This window comes from Pristis pectinata, chromosome 1 (assembly GCF_009764475.1).
Source record: "Pristis pectinata isolate sPriPec2 chromosome 1, sPriPec2.1.pri, whole genome shotgun sequence".
Taxonomy (NCBI): Eukaryota; Metazoa; Chordata; class Chondrichthyes; order Rhinopristiformes; family Pristidae; genus Pristis; species Pristis pectinata.
The window spans coordinates 95,436,462-95,458,317 of NC_067405.1; the positions used below are offsets into that span (position 1 = coordinate 95,436,462).

Sequence of the window (21,856 nt, forward strand, 5' to 3'; positions counted from 1 at the left end):
AGCTTATTGATATCTTTCCTGTAGGTAGGTGACCAGAACTGCACAAAATACTCTAAATTTGGTCTCACCAACATCTTATACAACTTCAACATAACATCCCAACTCCTGTACTCAATGCCCTGATTTATGGAGACCAATGTGCCAAAAGCTCTCTTTATGACCCTATCTACCTGTGAAGCCACTTTCAAGGAATTATGGATCTCTCTTCCCAGGTCCCTTTGTTCTACCGCACACCTCAGTGCCCTGACATTCACTGTGCAAGTCTTACCCTGGTTTGTCTTCCCAAAGTGCATCACCTCACACTTGTCTGCATTAAATTCTATCTGTCATTTTTCAGCTCATTTTCCCAGCTGGTTCAGAGCACTTTGCAAGCTTTGATAGACTTCCTCGCTGTCCGCCATACCCCCAATCTTGGTGTCATCCACAAATTTGACGATCCAGTTTACCACATTATCTAAATCATTAATATAGATGATAAACAATGGACCCAGCACCGACCTCTACTGCACACCCCTAGTCACAGGATAATGAATTTCAGTTGAACAGAAGTAAACCAAAAGTATTCATGCAGAAAATTTTCAAGTCATTTATTGAAATTGACAGGCAAACATTAATCATGGATATGGAAAAGGTAAGCAATAAAATTTCTAGTTTCAATGTGGTAAAGCTTTACAATCATTCTCAGTGCACAAAATTACATGTAAATGCGGGTGGAATCCAATGCATGATAATGTATTAAAAAAACCTGACAATTATACATGAGATAATCCAATCTATTTCATGAATATGACAAGAAGGCATGAGATATTTTCACAATTTGCTTTGTTTTTCAAGATGCTTTCTCAGAAATATTTGGATCCTTGGCCAAAGGTCTATCTGGGCTAATGAATGCGGTTTTATTTTCCCTCCCCAGATCACAGGAAGCCCCACCAACCGATGAAAAGAGGCAGAGCAGAATGGGAAATAGCAGGGCTCCAGCAGGTGTCCAGCCTCTGGATAAGTGAGAATTTCATAGTTCTCTTTTCCATTTTCTTTCAGTCGTTCAACAGCTTGCTGAGCAAAGAGTGGAGTGTTCCAATTCTTGTCATCCTCCCCAACCACAAACAAAAAATGACCTTCAGCTTTTTCTAATGGAATGATGGAATCTTTATTTGCTTCATCCTTTGGGTTATCTGTCACCTCAGAGATATCAACCAGATTTGATTCCAGAAATCTGATTCGGTCCAATGAAACACCCAGGCCTGGAAGAGTCATGTTTTTGTAATGCAAATTACCTAAAGTGTTTGCATTGCATCCACCAATACTGACAGCTGCTGTCACGTGCGGTATAAATGTGGTCATTGAAAGAACTAGGTCTCCTCCCTTTGATATTCCTATTGCTCCAACTCCAGGACCCTTTACCTTAAAAAGTAATTTACACACATGTTAAAAGCATCAATTTATTGTATATGCTTCTAGTAAATTAAGCCAGAGTAACTTCTGGATGGCATTTAATATTTTCCTTGGGTATAAATGGCATAATTAACATTTCCCAGTTCTAATGAAATATCATCAACCCAAAATGTTAACTCTGGAACTTTCTCCACAGATTCTGCTGGATTTTCTGATTTTATTTCAGATCTTCAGTATTTGTAGTATTTCTTTTTCTAAAAAAAAGCAGCCCAGCTTGATTCTTTTATCTTTAGGTTTTATCTTTATACTCTTTTAGGCCTGCGGTTTTAACACAAATTAAACATGCTTTAGATTAGCCTTTCAGATGAGATTTTAAATCAATGGCCTGTTTTTTATCCCCCCCCCCCCCCCCCCCCCCTCAGGTTTCAAAGGCCAAGGATGGTCTTGGCCAATTAGAGTGCTTGCAATGAACCACAATATCCTGGGTGGTTGTGTCTGCCAAGTGCCTCTGGAACAAAGAGTCTGGGGTTATTCAACTGGGGTCTTAATCTTTGTGGGATGGATGTCAGATTGTGAAAATGATCTAGAAAAATGGATAGGACAGGCAATTTCCTAATTTTTAAAAAGGAAATATCCCATCCAATATGGAATTTTGGCATCTCTACTCCTTCCATCTACTTCTATTGTTCCCTCCATTCTTTCATCCCTCCCTGATCTCCTCTCAAATATTACCCAAAGTGAACAGTTTTTATGGGATGGGTCAAATGTTCAGGCTTGCATGCTTTAAGATTGAACAACTAATAGAACTCTTTAAAAAGAGGCAAAAATATTTATGACAAAAGCAGCAGAGAAATTACATGCTTAGAAGTACTTCTTTCCAATTTTCAATCTCTAATAATTTGCTGACATGTGTATTGTCATCTCAGGAAAGGGGGTGGAGGAGTTCCCGCCAGTTGGGTTAATTGCTGCCCAGTGGTAGCAAGCACTGATGTCCACGCGTATTTCCTTCACTGCTTTCAATGTCTTGAAATCATATTCCAGAGATTTTCCAGAATTGGCCTTTTTTTCCTCTCTTACAGGATGTAACTTGACATCACAAGGTGGCAAGGGAAAATGGTGTGAATTAATTGCACTCTTTTGCATTGAACAAGTTGGCCCTTTACTTTTTCAAAGAATCATATTCAAAACTATTTTTTAAATGGAACACAAGGCATCTTACCTTCGAATGGTGCCTCAGAAAGTTCACAGCTTCTTCAAAATATTCAAGATCAAGGTTGAGAAAATCCTTTGGAAGGTCATCGAATCCAAAATATCCTAAAGTCAGTGTCAGAAATCCGTGGCTTGCCAAGAGACTAGCTCTGTGCTCAACCACCCCACCAACTGACCCATACAGGTCAATAATCCCGGGAAATGGTCCATCACCTGTCAAATGCAAACATTACAAGTGATTCATCACTGAAATTTACGATATAATTAAGACTGTCTGCATATTAAGTATTAAGCAGGAAACAGAGACTAGGTATAAATAGGGCTTTCTTGGGATGCTGGTAGTGACTAGTGGGAAATTACAAGTATCAGTATTTAGATCCTTGCTATTCACAAAATATATCAATAATTTTGGCACAGAAACTAAAGGTAGTAGAGTCATAGAGTAATACAGCATGGAAATGGGCTATTCACCCTAACTGGTTCATGCTGACCAAGATTCCCATCTAAGCTAGTCCCATTTGCTCACATTTGGCCCATATCCCTCTAAACCTATCCATGTACCTGTCCAAGTACCTTTTAAATGTTGTTAATGTACCTGCCTCAACTACTTCCCCTGGCAGCTCATTCCATACACTGACTACCCTCTAGGTGAAAAAGTTGCCTCTCAGGTTCCTATTAAATCTCTCCATTCTCACCTTAAACCTTTATCCTCTAGTTCTGGATTCCCCAACCCTGGGAAAAAGACCGTGTGCATTCACCCTATCTATGCCCCATGATTTTATACACCTCTAAAATATCACTCCTTACTCTCCTATACTCCAACGTACAAAGTCCCAACCTGCTCAACCGCTCTCCATAACTTAGTCCCTCAAATCCTGGAAACATCCTTGTAAATCTCCTCTGCAGTCTTTCCAGCTTAATGGCATCTTTCCTATAGCAGGGTGACCAAGACTGAACACAATATTCCAAATGCAGCCTCACCAATGTTTTGTACAACTGCAACGTAGCATCTCAACTTCTATACTCAGTGCCCTGACTGATGAAGAGCAATGTGCCAAAAGCCTTCTTCACCACCCTGTCTACCTGCGACACCACTTCCAGGAAACCACATACTTATACTCCTAGGTCCCTCTGTCCTACAACACTGCCCAAAGCCCTATCATTCACTGTGAAAGTCCTACCCTCATTTGCCTTCCCAAAATGCAACACTCTGCACTTATCCAAGTTAAACTCCATTTGCCATTCCTTGGCCCACTTTCCCAGCTGATCAAGGTGCCTCTAAATCCTGATAACCATCTTCACTGTCAACAACACCACCTATTTTTGTGTCACCTGCAAGTTTACTAATCATGCCTTGTACATTTTCATCCAAATCATTGATATAGATGACAAATAGTAATGGACACCGACCCCTGGGGAAACCACTAGTCTTAAGACTCCAGTCTGAAAAACAACCTTCCCCCATCACCCTCTGCTTCCTACCATCAAGCCAATAGTGTATCCAATTAGTTAACTCTCCATGGATCTCATACAATCTAACTTTCCATAGCAGCCAACCATGTGGAATCTTATCAAAGGCCTTACTGAATCAAGTCCAGATGGACTACACCTACCACCTCATCAACCTTCCTGGTTACTTCTAAGTTTTATGAGGACACATAACTGGGCCATAGAGTCATACAGCATGGAAACAGGCCCTTTGGCCCAACTCATCCATGCTGACCAAGAAGTCTATCTGAGCTATTTGCCCGTATCTAGCCCATATCTTTATAAGCCTTTCTTATCCATGTAGCTGTTCAAATGTCTTTCAAACATTGTAACTGCATTACTTCACTGTCCACTACGCCACCAATTTTGGTGTCATCCACAAACTTACTAATCATGTTAACAACATTGTCATCCAAATCACTAATATTGATGTCAAACAACAGTGGACCCAGCACCGATCCCTGCGGCACACCACTGGTCAAGGCAATAATTTGCCCATGTGTATCAGTCACTGAAAATAAGCACACTTCTGCACCAAGCATTTTCCTGCGATGGCAGGATTGTTGTACGAGGAAAGACTGGGTTAACTCAGCTTGTATTCACTCACATTCAGAAGAATGAGAGGATTTCATTGAAACATACAAGTTTCTGACAGGGCGAGAGAGACTGGATGCAGGGAGACTGTTACTCCTGGCCGGGTATTTGAACAAGGGTCACACTCTCAGGATACAGGGTAAGATTATATTAAGGGAGGTAGAAGATTTCTAGACACAAAGGCATGAAAAAGGAGAGACAGTGAGAATATAGTGGTGAGATAGAGGATCAGCCATAATTATACTGAATGACACAGTCGGCTTTAAGAGCGAATGGCCTGCTCTTGCTCTTTTTTATATGTTTTAAAAGAAGTCTCTTAAAATCAGAGAGGAATGCAAATTTATGGAGGGGATTTTAGACAAGAGGTTCAGGGAGCCAATGCAGGGAATAGACAAGATTTGGAAGGATAGAGTTCTCAAGTGCTATAGGGCTGAAATAAGTTACAGACATACAGCTGATGCCATGGGAGAGATTTGCAAATGAGGATTAAATTTTCAAGGTGAAGGCATTGGGAAACAGCAGAGAATACAAATCAAGGACAGGTATGATGGGTGAATGGGATTTGGTATGGATTAGAATGCAGAGAATTCTTGATGAATCAAGTTTATAGAATGTGGAAGATGGGTGCCTAGCCAGGAGAAAATCAAATAATGCAATGCTAATATAAGAATTTTAGCAGATCAGCTAAGGCAAAGGGCATGCGATAGTTACATTATTGGGGTGAGAGTAGGCAGTTTTCGTGATGGACCATGGTTAGAATAATAAGGATTTTGCAAAATTATCAGAGGACATGCCATATTATCACTCAAATCCTTTAAAAGGACAATTCATGAGTTTTAAAAAGTTGAGAGAGTCTCAGTACATTGCACGTTTCAGGACAACACTGCATGAAGTAATTTCAGGTAATCAACTTCACATTTCTTGTATTTTTGCTTCTTTCCTTTATTCATCTCCTGTTTATATCTCTTTCAGAAATACCCTTTGTCACCCTTCCACATGACATCACCACTACATGCGAAATTCAATCTCTCTGGGTCTCTATCTATCACAGACCTTCCCCTTTGTTCTCTCCAACCCCTCCACTTTTTCTATGCAACTGAAAACTTGTTTTATTTCCTACTTTTCCCAGTCCTGATGAAAGGTCACTGATCTAAAATTCTAACTGTTCTCTCTTAACATATGCTGCCCAGAACTGTCATTTATTTCCAGCATTTTCTTTCTATGTTACTTCAAAGCACTGAGATGGACACTATCAGATCCTGAAAATTTGTCCCTTTGCATTTTTACTCATGTTAGTTTCACAACACCCAACCTTGATTCAATGTCAGAAGAAAATCAAAAAGTTGCAGATGGTAGAAATCTGAAATAAAAACAGGAAATGCTAGAAACACACAGATGGTCAGAGAGCATTTGCAGAAAGAAAATCAGAGTTAACACTTCAGGCTGAAGATTCTTCGTCAGAACTGGAAAAAGAGAAAGCAAGTTGGTTTTAAGTTGCAGGGATGGTGACGGAGGGATGGACAAGACAAAACGGACTATCTCTGATAGTGTGAGGCCACAGTTGCTTGGGTGATCCCTCCTCACCATTGGTAGTATCTACATGAGGCGCTGCCTCAAGAAGGCAACATCTATCATCAAAGATCCCCACCATCTGGGCCATGCCATCTTTTCGCAGCTACCATCGAGCAGGAGGTACAGAAGCCTGAAGTTGAGGAGTCTATTGGTGGTGCTGCATGGCGTGAGACATATATTGGCTCTGCTCCATCTAACTTTTCAATAAGACTTTTATAATACTGTTATAAGATTAATTTTGATTTTTAACTGTCGAAATGAATACCAGATCCAAAGCTGGAGCTAATGGCAAGGATAATGGAGACCTTCAACCTACTTTGGAAGCTATTTCTAAACTGGATAAAAAGCTTGATCGAAGATTTGCCGATTTGGAAGCACTTTTAAAGGACATGAAAGACAGACAAAATACACTAATTCAGGAAAACGCTAAACAGCAGCAATTAATTGATGAGCTGGATCAAGCTGGTAGAAAGAGAGATTCCAGACTGAACTCACTTGAAAAAGATTTCAGTATGACCATACAAAAGCTGCAACAGCAAAAACAGAGGATTATTGATTTAGAGAGTCGCAGTCGGAGACAGAATGTAAGAATCATCGGATTTCCAGAAAATGCCAAAACTGGAAACCCCATTGAATTCTTTTCTAAACTTCTGGTCGATGTGTTTGGCTCTGAAGTGTTTTCTGTTCAGACTATTCTTGATCGTGCTCATCGAGCAATAAGACCAAAGCCTCCGCCAGAGCAAAAACCACGGCCAGTAATATTGAGATTTCACTACGCAAGAATGAAAGAACATTCGATTCGAATTGCTCGTTGTGGTGGAACGATTCAATACAAACAGTGGAAGTTTCGTTTGGTTGAAGATTATACCCCAGAAGTTATGAAAGAGAGACTGAGTTACAAACCAGTTATGTTGCATCTCTATCAAAGCAATTACCATCCAGCATTATTATTTCCAGCACGGCTGCGAATTACATTACCCGATAAATCTCATAAATGGTTTAACTCCGTCAAGGATGCCAAAGATTTTCTCATGGACTAGCCTTCAATTTTAGAGGATTAAGAAATGTGTTTTTCCTTGATTTAATACTTATTTGATCTATTAAATAATAATTAACTTTCAGATTTGACTCTTCCTAACTTTGGAGATACTTTTTTCTCTTTTGTCGTTCTCCTGCTTGGTTCTGGAACATGGGCACCTACCATACTTAATGATTCTTCTTTTCCTTTTTCTATTATCTCTTTTAGTTCAATTTTTTTAATGCTATGTTTTAATAATAATCAAGAAATTGACAAAGTGATTGATTTTTTTTTCTTTGAAATAATTATAAAACTGTATTTTCTAAATGTTGACTGCTAATATCCTTTGCTCTTGTTTAAATTTTTTAACAAGTTTGCTTATAATTCTTAAAAAGGATGAAGATCCCACTGAATGTGCATCTTATAGACCCATTTCTTTATTAAATGTGGATTCCAAAATATTTTCCAAAATATTGGCTTCTTGATTGGAAAAGGTTCTTCCACAAATTATCTCTGATGACCAGACAGGATTTATCCAGAATCGTTATTTGCATTTTAACATTAGAAGGTTTATGAATATTATATATACCCCCTCATCTAAAATTCCAGAATGTGTTATTTCATTAGATGCTGAAAAGGCGTTTTACAGAGTCGAATGGGAATATTTATTTAATACACTTGAGAAATTTAATTTTAGTCCCAATTTTATATCTGCGATCAAATTGATTTATCATACACCTATGGCTTCAATACTTACTAATAATCAGAGATCCCCTCTGTTCAGGCTTTTTTGAGGTACTAGACAGGGTTGCCCTCTAAGTCCTTTATTATTTGATATTGCTTTGGAACCCTTGGCAATTGCCCTTCGGGATTCTTTTAACATATTTGGTGTCACTCGTGGAGAGGGGATTCATAAGGTATCTCTATACGCAGATGACTTGTTACTTTATATTTCTAACCCTGAGGAATCCATCCCTGCAGTATTATCACTGCTTGCTCAGTTTAGTGTTTTTTCTGGTTATAGATTAAATCTTAATAAGAGTGAACTCTTTCCATTAAATATGCAAACCCCAATTTATAGGCAATTACCATTTAGATTAGTAACAGACCATTTTATGTATTTGGGTGTTAACATTACCAAGAAGCATAAGGACCTGTTTAAAGTTAACCTGTTACCTTTAACTGATCACGTTAAACAATTATTTACGAAATGGTCCCCATTATCTCTATCATTGATAGGCCGAATTAATGTGGTTAAGATGAATATTTTACCAAAATTTCTATATCTATTTCAGGCGATTCCAACTTTCATCCCAAAATCTTTTTTTGACACTATTGATTCTAAAATTCTTTCATATATATGGCAGAATAAAAACCCAAGGTTAAGTAAGAAATATTTACAAAAATTAAAAAAAAGGATGGTGGCGTGGCTTTGCCTAACCTTAGATTATATTACTGGGCAATTAATATCAGATATTTCATTTTTTGGGCACAAGATTTAGATGTAATTCAATGTCCCAAATGGGTATACCTTGAGTATGAGTCAGTGCAAGGATTTTCATTAGTTTCTATTTTAGGAGCCTTACTACCTTTTGCACTGACTAAATTGAGTAAACATATGACTAACCCAAATAGTTAAACATACAATATGAATATGGTTTCAATTCCGTAAATTCTTTGGATTGAATAAATTTAATTTATCAAGCCCCATTCAATCTAATTTTTTCTTTCAACCATCCAGAATCGACTTAGCTTTTCCTCTATGGAAAATGAAGGGAATAACATGTTTCCGTGATTTATTCATTGATAACTGTTTTATCTTTTGAACAGTTGTCTCATAAATACAATTTGCCTAGATCACACTTTTTTCAATACTTACAAATTAGAACTTTTTTTTAAAAGTTACTATGCCTTTTTTTCCAACTCCATATAAAATTGAAATTACGGAAAAAATTTTAGGCTTTAATCCCTATCAGAAGGGCTTGATAGCAATAATTTATGATCTAATTATGAAAATACATCCAGAGACACTTGATAAAATTAAGAATGAATGGGAAAGAGGACTTCAGATACTTTTACCTATAGAGACATGGAAGAAAATTCTTCAATTAATTAATACATCTTCAATGTGTGCCAGACACTCTTTGATACAATTTAAGGTGGTTCACAGGACCCATATGTCGAAGGATAAGTTAGCCCGTTTAATCACTATATAAATCCTATATGTGATAGATATAATTTGGAGGTGGCTTCCCTGACACATGTTTTGGTCCTGTCCTCTTTTGGAAAAATATTGGAAAGACATTTTTAACATTATTTCAACTGTATTGAATATTAATTTACAACCTCACCCAATCACTGCAATTTTTGGGCTACCAGTGATGGAATTTGGCCACTTATCTGCTGCTGCTTGTCATATGATTGTCTTTGTTACATTAATGGCCAAGCGATCCATTTTGTTTAAATGGAAGGATCCAATACCTCCCACCACTTTTCAATGGTTTTCTCAAACTATATCATGTTTAAACTTAAAAAAAATTAGGAGTGGGACTGTTGATTCTTCACTTAAATTTGAGGAAGTTTGGAGTCCATTCATCCAATATTTTCATACGATATAGATCCCAACGGAGCTGATGACATAATAATGCTCTTTGTTCATCGAGAAATATCAGTCCAGTTTTTCTTTCTTTTGAAATTTTTTTTTAGTTTGTTTCGTTTTATTACTTACAATTTTTTTTCGGATTTGGGTTTTTTTTTATATAATAATCTTTTTCTTTCTCCTTTTGATTATTTTTGTAATATATTCGTTTACCAAGAAACCGTGGGGGCTAGAATATATTTTTTATTCTGTATGACTATATATGTCATGATTGTCTTCCCGATCTCTTTGTATTACGTGTATAATTACCAATGTTATATGTATTAATCTGTATTAATTTGAAAATTAATAAAAAGATTGAAAGAAAAGAAGCCTGAAGTCCCACACTACCAGGTTCAACAGCAACTTCCCTTCAACCATTCGATTCTAGAACCAACCAGCAAAACCCTAATCACTACAGTTTAACAACACTATGACCACTTTGAACTAAAATGGACTTTGTCTTTTTGTTCTAATTGGGTTCTTGTAAAAATTGTGTATAATTTGGAAAGCACCTGGCTCAGATCTTGTGCTGATCAGCTGGCCAGGGCATCTGCAGACATATTTAACCTCTCCCTGCTTCAATCCCAGGTTCCCACCTGTTTTAAGAAGACCACTATCATCCCAGTACTGAAGAAAAGCAAGGTGACATGCCTTAATGACTACCGACTAGTGGCTCTAACATCCACCATCATGAAGTGCTTTGAGAGGCTGGTCATGGCACGCATCAACTCCAGCCTCCCAGACAACCTTGACCCACTGCAATTCGCCTATCGCCGTAACAGGTCTACAGTGTATGTATCTCCCTGGCCCTACACTCAGCTCTGGAGCATCTGGACAGTAAAGACACCTACGTTCGACTATTGTTTATTGACTACAGCTCCACCTTCAATACTATAATTCCAAGCAAACTCATCACCAAACTCTGAGACCTGGGACTCAACACCTCCCTTTGCAACTGGATCCTTGACTTCCTGACCAAAAGACCGCAATCAGTAAGGATAGGCAGCAACACCTCCGGCACAATTATTCTCAACACTGGTGCCCCGCAAGGCTGCGTCCTCAGCCCCCTACTCTACCGCCTGTACATTCATGACTGCATGGCCAGATTCTGCTCAAACTCCATCTACAAGTTTGCAGATGATACCACCGTAGTTGGTCATATCACAAATAACAATGAGTCAGAGTACAGGAAGGGGAAATAGAGCTTAGCAACATGACAACAACTTTTCCTTCAATGACAGCAAAACAAAAGAGCTGGTCATTAACTTCAGGAAAGGAGGCAGTGTACATGCACCTGTCTACATCAATGGTGCTGAGGTCAAGAGGGTTGAGAGCTTCAAGTTCCTAGGAGTGAACATCGCCAATACCCTGGTTCAACCACATTGATGCCATGGCCAAGAAAGCTCATCAGTGCCTCTACTTCCTCAGGAGGCTAAAGAAATCTGGCATGTCCCCTTTGACACTCACCAACTTTTATTGATACACCATAGAAAGCATCCTATCCGGATGCATCACAGCTTGGCATACCAACTGCTCTGCCCGTGACCGCAAGAAACTACAGAGAGTTGTGAACGCAGCTCAGCACATTACGGAAAACAGCCTCCCCTCCATGAACTCTGTAATATACTTCTTGCTGCCTTGGTAAAGCAACCAGCATAATTAAAGACCCCACCCACCCAGGACATTCTCTCTTTTCCCCTCTCCCATCAGGCAGAAGATACAAAAGCCTGAAAGCACATACCACCAAGCTCAAGGACAGCTTCTATCCTGCTGTTATAAGACAACTGAACAGTTCCCTAGTACGATAAGATGGATTCTTGACCTCACAATCTGCCTTGTTATGACCTTGCACCTTATTGTCTACCTGCACTTTCTTTGTAGCTGTAACGCTTTATTCTGCATTCGGTATTGTTTTACCTCGTACTACCTCAATGCACTGTGTAATGAATTGATCTGTGTGAACAGTATGTAAGACAAGATTTTCACCGTACCTCGGTACAAATGACAATAATAAACCTATTTAATTCCAATTCAATAGAGTTTTCAACATAGAAATTGTTTATTCTAAGTTTTCCAGTTACTTGCAAGACTTTTGGAGGAAGACATTGAAACAAGCATGGACTTTTGTTTTGTCTCACCATTGTTTTTAAGTTTGTGTTCTTTTATTTCTTTCGTTTGAAATTGATATGAGAGAGAGAAAAGCCTGGATTCCACAGTGGCCACGCGGAATCCAGGTCAAGGTGTTAGAAATATAAGTGTCTCTATCCCCGATAAGAGATTTCCACATTGTAGAGAGAAAGTGGCACTTTGGCAAATTGGTGATAAGTGTATACTTAAATTGGAAATTTGAAATTGGTGTTTGAGAGATAGATCGGAACAAGTGGGGAGTAATCTTGTCCTGTGAATGGAAATGAGAGCCAGGATTCAGGTCATTCTGTCTGCTGGAATGCAAGTGTGGAATGTGCTTGAAGTTCAGCAACATCCCTGGTAAAAAGCAAATGAAAGCCTGTGAACTGCTTTGCAAATTGACCATGTTGGAGCCCACCTTAAAAGGAGAGAGACACAAGAGACTGCAGATGCTGGAATCTGGATCAACAAACAACCTGCTGGAGGAACTCAGCGTGTTGAGCAGCATCAGTGGGAGAAAAGAAATAGCAGGGTTTCGACCCAAAACATCGATAATTTCTTTCCTCCCACAGATGCTGCTCGACCCGCTAAGTTCCTCAAGCGGATTGTTTGTTGCTTTAAAAAGAGCAGCGTCAGGTGAATTGGGTCACATCTGATAATAATAACAAAAAAAAGGGGAGGAAAGGGACTTATTAAAAAAAAGCTGATTGAGAGGTAAAATCAGCCATTAAGCTAATAGGTTAACAAAAACTATCTTGATCTTTCTCCAAGATCCGTGGATGGGAATGATCAGGGGCAAGGTGTCAAATTCGTTTTTTTGTTGCTTACATTTACCGTCCTTACCCAGTGTGAAATGCATGGATGCCTTGGATATCTGTGGTTTGACCCGCCTGATGTGGTGGAGTGCAATAATGGAATCCTCTGGGTTCATCCAGAGAAAGTGGTAATTTTTGGTTATACAACCAACTCTTTGTGTACAAAAATCCCAATGGGAGTTCCACTCCTTGTTACATGAGCATGGGAGTCATGGATGATTGGTGGGGATTCTCCACAAATGGGTTTTCAGAAGTAGGGTGTCTAGCCACTGGCCCAGAGAAGGGGTTGGAGATAGGGCAAAGGTGCCCAGGAAGACTAAAGCATGGAGAATTCCTAAATTATGAGATCAGAAATGGACCAAATCCAGCAATGAGCGCACCCCTCCCAACCTGTCCCAAAAGGACCCCAGGACCATGAAATGGACTGGATCTGGAAAAACACACAGGCAAGATCCTGTATGAGAACATCCATCATGAACCAGTACCTGTGGTAGTGGACATACAGAAATCCAGTTACCGGAGTGGTACCCTCCCTGACTAAAGTAGTTACACCTACATCTGACGCGTAGGGTACTGGGACAGGGAACAGGGTGGTATGAGGGCAAGGCCAGGCCAACACTAAGGAGTCACAAGGGGAGGGACTTGATTAATGATCTGGCTGTACTGTATGGGGCAGGGGCGTCCACGGTTAATATGCTTGATTTGGTGAATCTGGACGAATAAGATATGATGGCACCCTCCACCACGCAGTTGAGAAAGAGGGGAAGACTGTGGGGACAACTGCCAGCAGACAGACAGAACTGTCAAATGTCCATACTGTTAACCTGAATGAACATGCCTTGTGTGGTTTCCAGATGGGTACTGACTTAAATTTGCATTATAGAGGCCTGATGCCTAATTACTGATATCAGTAGGATTGCATACAAGAGAGAGGAGGAATACTGCATAGGAACCTCACTTAAGCACAACCAATATGGAATGTCAGTGTACAAAGTTATCAACACCACCTTCTGTTTTCGGCCTTGCATCCCTGCCAGGATAGTCGAACTGGTGGAATCCACAGGAGGGAGGTAACATTTATCAATGCGAGTGAGGAACTCAAGCAGACCCTGGGGGAATACTTTGAACAATATGACACCGAGATAGAATTTCTGCCAGATGTTAAATCAGGTCTGGACACAGTTAGTGAGCGCCCATAAAACTTTTACCTGAGTCATCCAGCACACCAAAAATCTGAAGGATAAGATGAAAAGAAATCAAAGTTACCAATCAGTGGGATGATTTATGGAACTGGGGCTTGAACATACAAATTCACCCATGAGTCCACCTCCTCTAACACTTAGCTACTGTAATCATTGTTGTAACGCTGGTGTACCTCACTATTCTGGAAGTCAAAATTGTCAGATGGAAGAGATAATTGACCCAACAGATAAAAGTAATTTACTTTAGGGTCACGGGCAGGAGACAGAACTCCCAGAGCACAACAAAAACAGGGACCTGCGATTACTTCTATTACTGAATGCATTGCCCAGCCCCAAACACGATACACAGCTTGTGTATGATGATGTATGGTTGCGTTATCTTGTCACTGCCTCTGTACATAGTGTACAATAATATGCTGTTAATTTTTGTTGTAATTTAAACTGTAGATTATTGTTTAAAATGATAGGTCTAGCTAGTTAGAATGCAAGTGCAAAATACCAACTCTATCCCCAGGAAAGACGCAGTATGTGGAGTTTTGTCCAATCTGCAAATACTAGATCTGACCAAGAGGAAAAACTATGGCTAAGCAATTCCCTGTAACAGGGAGCTGGGACTCATGAGGAGATTGGCCAAGCTGATGTTAGACATTTGAAAGTTCCAAATCCACAAAAACTAGCTGGGCCAGACATTCAGTCTGAGCTCACAGGTTAGTGAGCACATGCAGGTCCATTGATAGTGATAGTCTCAGTCCAGGGAAAGAGAAACAATAGAGAAACAGATGGAACGGAGCCTGAGTTTCCTGCCTCTACCTTATTTGGAGGGTTGCATTCAAAGCCCTCTCCTCAAACTCATTATACTTTGAAGTGACCAGCAGTGGCCCTTCCATCTTGCCACCCAATCGGTCAAGCCAAGAGAAGTTTCTGGAAGGCCACAGCAGGGGTATAACTAACCCCCGACAGCAAGCAAAAACAGCGATAACTCTGCCTGATGGTGAGCAGTGCAGAACCTGGTTCAGAGGAGCTGAAGTGTGTAACAACTATTGGCTGGAGTGGATTGGAAAGGTCAAACAAAAATTGGGATTGTGGAAATGGCACTCTCTCTCAATAACTGGGAAGAACTTGGTCATTAGGTGCAATGCGCTCTTGGGGCTGCTGTTCTTAGAGCAGATGTGGCCCATCCCCCACTCCTCTGCCTTGGTTATCACTTGGGCCATCTTCCAGTTCATCCGAGGATTCAAGGTGGAATGAGTCCGATGGGTCATGAAGCACAAGTCCCCAGAGGACGGGAGCACAAGTGTATCCAATGTTGCCCTCATCCTGATGACCACCTTCGTATGTGTCAGCATGTTTGTATGTGGAACCAAAGTACATGGTCACCAAGGAACACTACGTGCTGAGGTTCTACCTGAGCCTGATGTTGTGCAGGATAGGTCTGGCCCCGTTGATGTTAGCTGGACGTTGACACACTACCTGTCCTTTGTGGAAGAGTTCTTCCAAGCAAACACCTTTGACCACAAGTCCATCAGCCAGTGGTCAGCACAGAACATCCTGCAGATACTGTGGGACAGAGACTCTATGGATACTGTGAGGTGGTTCCCTCATCTGACTGAATGCCTCATACACCAGAACTCACCAATAAGCACCACCAAGACCTCGCTTGGCTGGCAGTGAGAAGGGCCCTCACAGGCAGATCCTTCTTGTACAGATGAAATATCACCCCCAACGCATGCTGCCCTTAGGACGGCTATGGTGGAGAAGAGACAGTCACCCACCTCTTTGCAGACAGCAAAGAACGACGCAAAGATCCTTGTCTTGGTTCATCCCAAGCAGCTACGTAACAGAGGACTCTCTGATCTATGGGCTGTTTCCATGGACACGCACCGAGGCAGACATCAAGTGCTGCTGGAAGATCATCAACTCGGTGAAAGACACTTTTTGGTCTGCCCGAAACTTGTTGGTCTTCCAGCAAAGCAAGATGTCTGTAAGGGAATGCGGCCATTCCAGGCTGCAGGAGTATGTACTGTGGGATGGACTGAAGCTTGGTGCAGTCAATACAAAGGCTCTGTGGGGAAGGACCACAGTCTAGCTGCTACCGTACACAGAGGGGCTGAGTCGGGTGGGGAAGCCCCTCAAACACTGAAATGGTGCATCATCCCAGGGGGCCACATGAGTGGCAACAGTAATATGGTTTTAAAAAAGTTAACACCACTGAATGTATTGACCACGAATGTAAAATGTTTATTCTTTTTTATACATTTTAAAAACACAACCAGCAAAGCCAAAGAGGACACAGCCAGTGAGGACCAATTCTGAAGGCTCCAACCAAGGGAGTGAAGACAGCGTCAGCACCACCCGAAGCAAGAGACCAACCTTCATGAAGAGCAGGGAACCCTGCAATCCAGGAGCCCAGAGAAGACATCAGTGACCGCCCCAAGCGTAACAGATAGTGTTGGGACTTGGGACAGATAGTTAGCGCCCAAGTTAAGTATTACATGATTAACTGGGTTTGTGAGTGCGCAAATAAAGCTGCATTTGCAATGGAATCCAACTTGTATCCTTTTGTTTGCCTCGATAGTATAAAGCACAGGGGCAAAACACACTTAAAGGGATATTGATCAAAGTGCTCAGAAAGAGCAGGAGCAACAGAGGCCAACATGGGAAGCACAAATGCTTCCACAGGTGCCTGACAGGACTGGTGCGTGGGTAGTTTGTTAAGTGGTACGATCCTTTTGCAGGGCCTCTGCGGGATCCCAATACATGGTCTTGAGGTCCTCAATACTATTCCAAATGGACCTTTTCCTCTTTGAACAGTTATGAGCCAGAGGTTCCCTGGAATCTTCTTCAAGGAACCGTGAGCACATCTTAGAATCTTTTTCTCTGCCCACCTGGTAATCTCCTCCCATGTCAGAGCTTGGAATAGAATATCTGTTTTGGGAGTCAGGTATTAGACATGCTAACTATGAGGCCTGCCCAGTGTAGCCATCTCCAAATAACCGTGGCCTCAGTGCTGGTGACTTTCGCCTACAAGAGGACACGAACATTGGTTCACTGATCCTTGCAGTGAATTTGGAGAATTTTGCAGAGACAGTGTCAGGAGTATTATCCCAGTACCTTGAGATGTCTGCTTAAGGCAGCTCAGATATCAGAAACATATAGGAAGACAGGGACCACATAGACCGTGCACTGGGTATGATGTTTAAATATCCTTTTCCTCAACTGACCAAAGGCTGTGCTGATATAATGGTGAGTTTTATTACTGATGCCTTGCCATCACAGATCAGTAACTTTCGAGATATGCGAGGTGGTCCACATTCTCCAGGGTGTCACACAGTTTAAGGGCTGCCCTGATCTGCTTTTGGTGATTGTAGAGCTGTAATTTTTTTCCTCTTGAATAAAAGGTGGACATTTAACACCTAACATTTCTGGGACTGGCTTCTTGATACTCTGGTCATTATCAAACCAATCCAAACACCTTTATTGGGAAGCCAAGAGTCTCTTCACCGGTGCCAATTATGGGGGACTTCAAGGCAGCCCATAAGCTGTGAATGCTTTGTGGCTTCTGAAGGCTGGGAAATTGGCTCTTAAGTACAGTTGGTAAATTAGTTTATTATTGTCACACATACTGACGTACAGTGAAAAACTGTTTTGCACATGTGCATTCAGGTAGTACAAGGAAAAACAATAACAGAATGCACTGATGTGATGAAATGATCTGTATGGATGGCATGCAAAACAAAGTGTTACAGTTACAGAGAAAGTGCAGTGCTGGCATACAATAAGATGCAAGGCCATAACGAGGTAGATTGTGAAGTCAAAGAGTCCATCTTATCATACTTGCTAAGATGATAACCATTCAATAATCTTAGAACTGCAGGATAGAAGCTGTCCTGGAGCCTGGTGGTATGCGCTTTTAGGCTTTTGTATCTTTTTCCTGATGGGAGAGGGGAGAAGAGAGAGTGCCTAGGGTGGGTGGGGTCTTTGACTAGAAAGAGCTCTTCAGAGTGGAACAGCAATATTCCACACCTAAAACTTTGTGATCAACTTCCCACCTTTTCCCCAAGGCCTTTGTATGAGGGCAGGTTTTAAAACAAAACTCACCTGTTTATCTGCACAAGCATTCAATGCCTTAACATGACAAAGGCGATTTCAACATTTGGTAACCCTAGAGGGTTGCTATTGAGATTGCACCCTTTCCCAACCCGAATTAAATCTTCCAAAGCTTTCTGCAGAGACCGAACTGCCGGCCGCAGCAAATCTATCTAGTACCTTTTGTTTCGGATTGCCAGATGCAGTATTAATTTTTAAACTTTTCGAAGGTGTTACGGACTCAGTGAAAGTCCCTTTAAGATAGAGAGTGTGTGTGTATGTGTGTGTGGGGCGTGCTTACGTCAATAGAACATAAAGGACGTAATGACGTTGTTGAAGAGGTTAGAAGAAGAAGAAGGAGAGAGAGAGAAGGGAGAGAGACACCAGCCTGCTTGTTTTCTCTATCGATGGATGAGAAACAATAACTGTGTTTGCCACTGAAATCCATGTATGGAAGTTGGAAGTAATCCGGTGGAGTTCACTTTGTTGCTGACCTGTAGAAGGAAACAGGTATTTGTGTGTGGACGACCACGGTTCGGATGCTTGCGGGGTGAGGAAGTCACTACCGAGTAAACACTGAAGTGTCGTTTGAGTTCCATCGTGGAACATTTGGATTTCGTATGTACTCTCTCTATGTTTTTCTACATCTACATCTTATCTTCAGACAACGGTGGTTGTTGAAGAAGCCCTTGCTCATGTTTCACCTTATGGCTTGCGGAACTGAACTTTAAGAACCATTCCGGAACTAGGAGTTTTGGACTTTGTCACACACACACACGACGAGTTTAGTTTTGGGGTTCTAACATACTAACATTTTTACTTTTATTTTACGTATTATCATAAGTAGTAATTAATAAAATAGTTTTTAACACTGAATCATGCTCAGTGTGTTTCTTTTGTTGCTGGTTCGTGACAAAGGTTAGTTATTAGTTAGTTCAAGGTAAAAGCAAACAAAAACATGGTTCAATTACAAGTGAACAAGTGCCGTGTTGCTGCCTTACCAGGTGGGACGAAGAGCACCCCGCGGACCCTACCCTCTCTCACGGGGATCCTGGTCACCCCTTCTCTCATGAACCACCGCTCATTGACACAGGAGGCCAGGGGTCTCTCCGGCAGCTCCCGCGGGTCACCCCCGTGCCCATCAAACACCTCGATGCGGACCCTCAGCGGCGAAGCGGCCACGTCCCTCTTCACCAGCCGACCGAACGGGGTGTGGGGGGTGAGCGACCAGAAGAGCCCCATGGGCTCGATGCCGGTGTAGTGGCCGCCCAGGGATGGCGAGCGGCTGAGGTCCAGCTCGCCCCGCTCGTCCGCCCGGTACAAAGCCACCGAGCTGAAAGCCTCTCCCTTCTCGTCGGTGAGGCCGGCCCTCAGGGTGACCTGTTGCAGCGGCGACAGGCCGCCCACCCGCACCCGCACCGGCTCGTCGAACAGGCACTTGGGGCCGGGCTCCACCCACACACACGCAGCCATCCCGGCTCGGTGACCCAGGCTCCCCCTGAAGACCCGCAGCAAGCGCGCCGCCGCCGCGCCAAACATCTAGCCTGCTGTCAGAGAGCCGTCAGCGCCCCGCGCATGCGCAGCGCCCACCTAACCCGGAGGCAAGACGCACTTGGCCACGGCAACCGGGGCAGATAATGGGGGCAAAGGTCGAAACCCTGGCTGCAGCCACCAGTCCAGGGAAGGTCCAGTAGCCCTCCAGAGAGGTCACAAATCTACGGGAAAGAAGAGACAAATCCCACTGGGTGGGTATTTCTTGTCTACCACAGGAAAAGTCATGAAATAAAAACAAAATGCCAGACACACTCAGCAGGTCAGGCAGCATCTGTGGAAAGAGAAAACAGAGTTTCCGTTTCAGGTCAAAATTCCTTCATCAGAATAGTACGAGGGGCTTAACTACCTACTACCAGTGGCCGAAGAGATGTTCCCTGAATTGCATTCACTGAGAGATACAGTGGATACCATCTTCACCTTGTGATAGTTACAGCAGACGCGAAGGGAGCAGCACCAACCACTATACGTGGCACCTTTGGTCTTGTTAAAGCGTTGATGTTGTCTTCAGGGAGGGACTGTGGAGCACCCTCCTCAAACTTGGCTGTCTGCAGAACTTTATCTCCATTTCATGTTTGCTTTATGATAGCATGCAAGCAGTGATCCTAACCATTGGACCTACAACAGAACTACTCTAAATGAAGGCTGGTGTCTGGTATGTTTGTTCTTCATCACGAGACAAACTTGGCATAGGTTTAACATCTGAACATTTATTAAAACAACAAAACAACAACAGGCTGCAACAGACAGGCTGGCTGCTTTTACCGTCACTTCCTGTTTCCCTGATGTGACCCCTTACATTGCCTGCTGGGAACTGTAGTTTATTATAACTACATAATAACACATAATAAGTGTCAAGAAAGGCAGTTATCACCCCCATGGTTTTTTCAATCACTCTCGCTGCACTTCACCTCCAATCAAGCTTCCCGCTTGAGATGAAGTAATCTACAGGACTAATCAGAAAATATTTAACATATGATGCCTCCCCTTCAGAAGCGGGGTCACGAGAACATCAGTAGTTAAGCTGTGATGAAGACAGTGTTTGTATTTGTGTGTATTCGGAGGCTGAGCTCTAAATCATTGTCAACTCATTCACTGAAGGAAGAAAGAAGATATAACTTAAATTAAATATCTGTTGAACAAAGATCCTCTACCAAACTACCTGCATTGCACAGCACCTCTACCTGACAATAAGTGTTCACAGTGACACCCTGTAAAAGATGGACTATATTGCATTTCTTGGGTGCCACCAGTTAGTGAAAGCAGACATGGATGGTGAGATTGACCTCACCTGTGTAACAGCACAGTTTTTGCCTCTCTGAGGAAAAGAATGCAAGACATCAAACCCAGCACAAAACTTAAGGTATACCAGGCAGCCTTCCTCCATATGCTTCTGAGACTTGGAATACAGGGTTACGAAAGACCCGATTTATGGAAATTCGACTTTATGCATATTCTCCCAGACTCTGCTCTCAGGTACCGTGCTCAAATCTCTTCAGATTGGTAAATTGGTTTATTAATATCATATGTTACGAGGTATAATGAAAAACTTTGTTTTGCATGTCATCCATACAGATCATTGCATCACATGAGATAGTACAAGGGAAAACTAACAATGCAGAATGTAGTGTTACAGTTACAGAGAGTGGAGTGCAGTGCAGGCAGAAAATAATGTGCAAGGCCATGATGAGGTAGATTGTGAGGTCAAGAGTCCATCTTATCATACAGGAGGTCGGTTCAGTAGTCTTATAACAGCGAGATAGAAGCTGTCCCTGAGGCTGGTGGTACATGTTATCAGGATTTTGTATCTTCTCGCCGATGAGAGAGGGGAGAAGAGAGAATGTCAGGGTGGATGGGGTCTTTGATTATGTTGGCTGCTTTACCGAGGCAGTGAGAAGTATAGACAGAGTCCATAGAGTGAAGGCTGTTTTCCGTGATGTGCTGAGCTATATCCACAACTCTCTGCAGTTTCTTGTGGCCCTGGGCAGAGCAGTTGCCATGCCAGGCTATGATGCATCCAGATAGGATGCTTTCTGTGGTGTATCAGTAAAAGTTGGTGAGTGTCAAGGGGGACATGCCAAATTTCTTTAGCCTCCTGAGGAAGTAGAGGTACTGGTAAGCTTTCTTGGCTGTGGCATCTATGTGGTTGGCCCAGGATAGG

The 21,856-nt window shown here is 42.0% G+C and overlaps 1 protein-coding gene across 1 annotated transcript; it reads right to left on the reverse strand.

Annotated features, from left to right (window-relative positions):
- Positions 1 to 566: 566 nt before the first annotated feature.
- LOC127577470 (acyl-coenzyme A thioesterase 1-like) lies at positions 567 to 19,723 on the reverse strand. Its single transcript, XM_052028698.1, has 3 exons — positions 19,146 to 19,723; positions 2,612 to 2,814; positions 567 to 1,401 (listed from the first exon to the last, which is right to left on the reverse strand). The coding sequence occupies exons 1-3, from the start codon at positions 19,681 to 19,683 to the stop codon at positions 811 to 813; spliced, it is 1,332 nt and encodes a 443-aa protein (XP_051884658.1). The 5' UTR covers positions 19,684 to 19,723; the 3' UTR covers positions 567 to 810.
- Between the last annotated feature and the right edge of the window lie 2,133 nt (positions 19,724 to 21,856).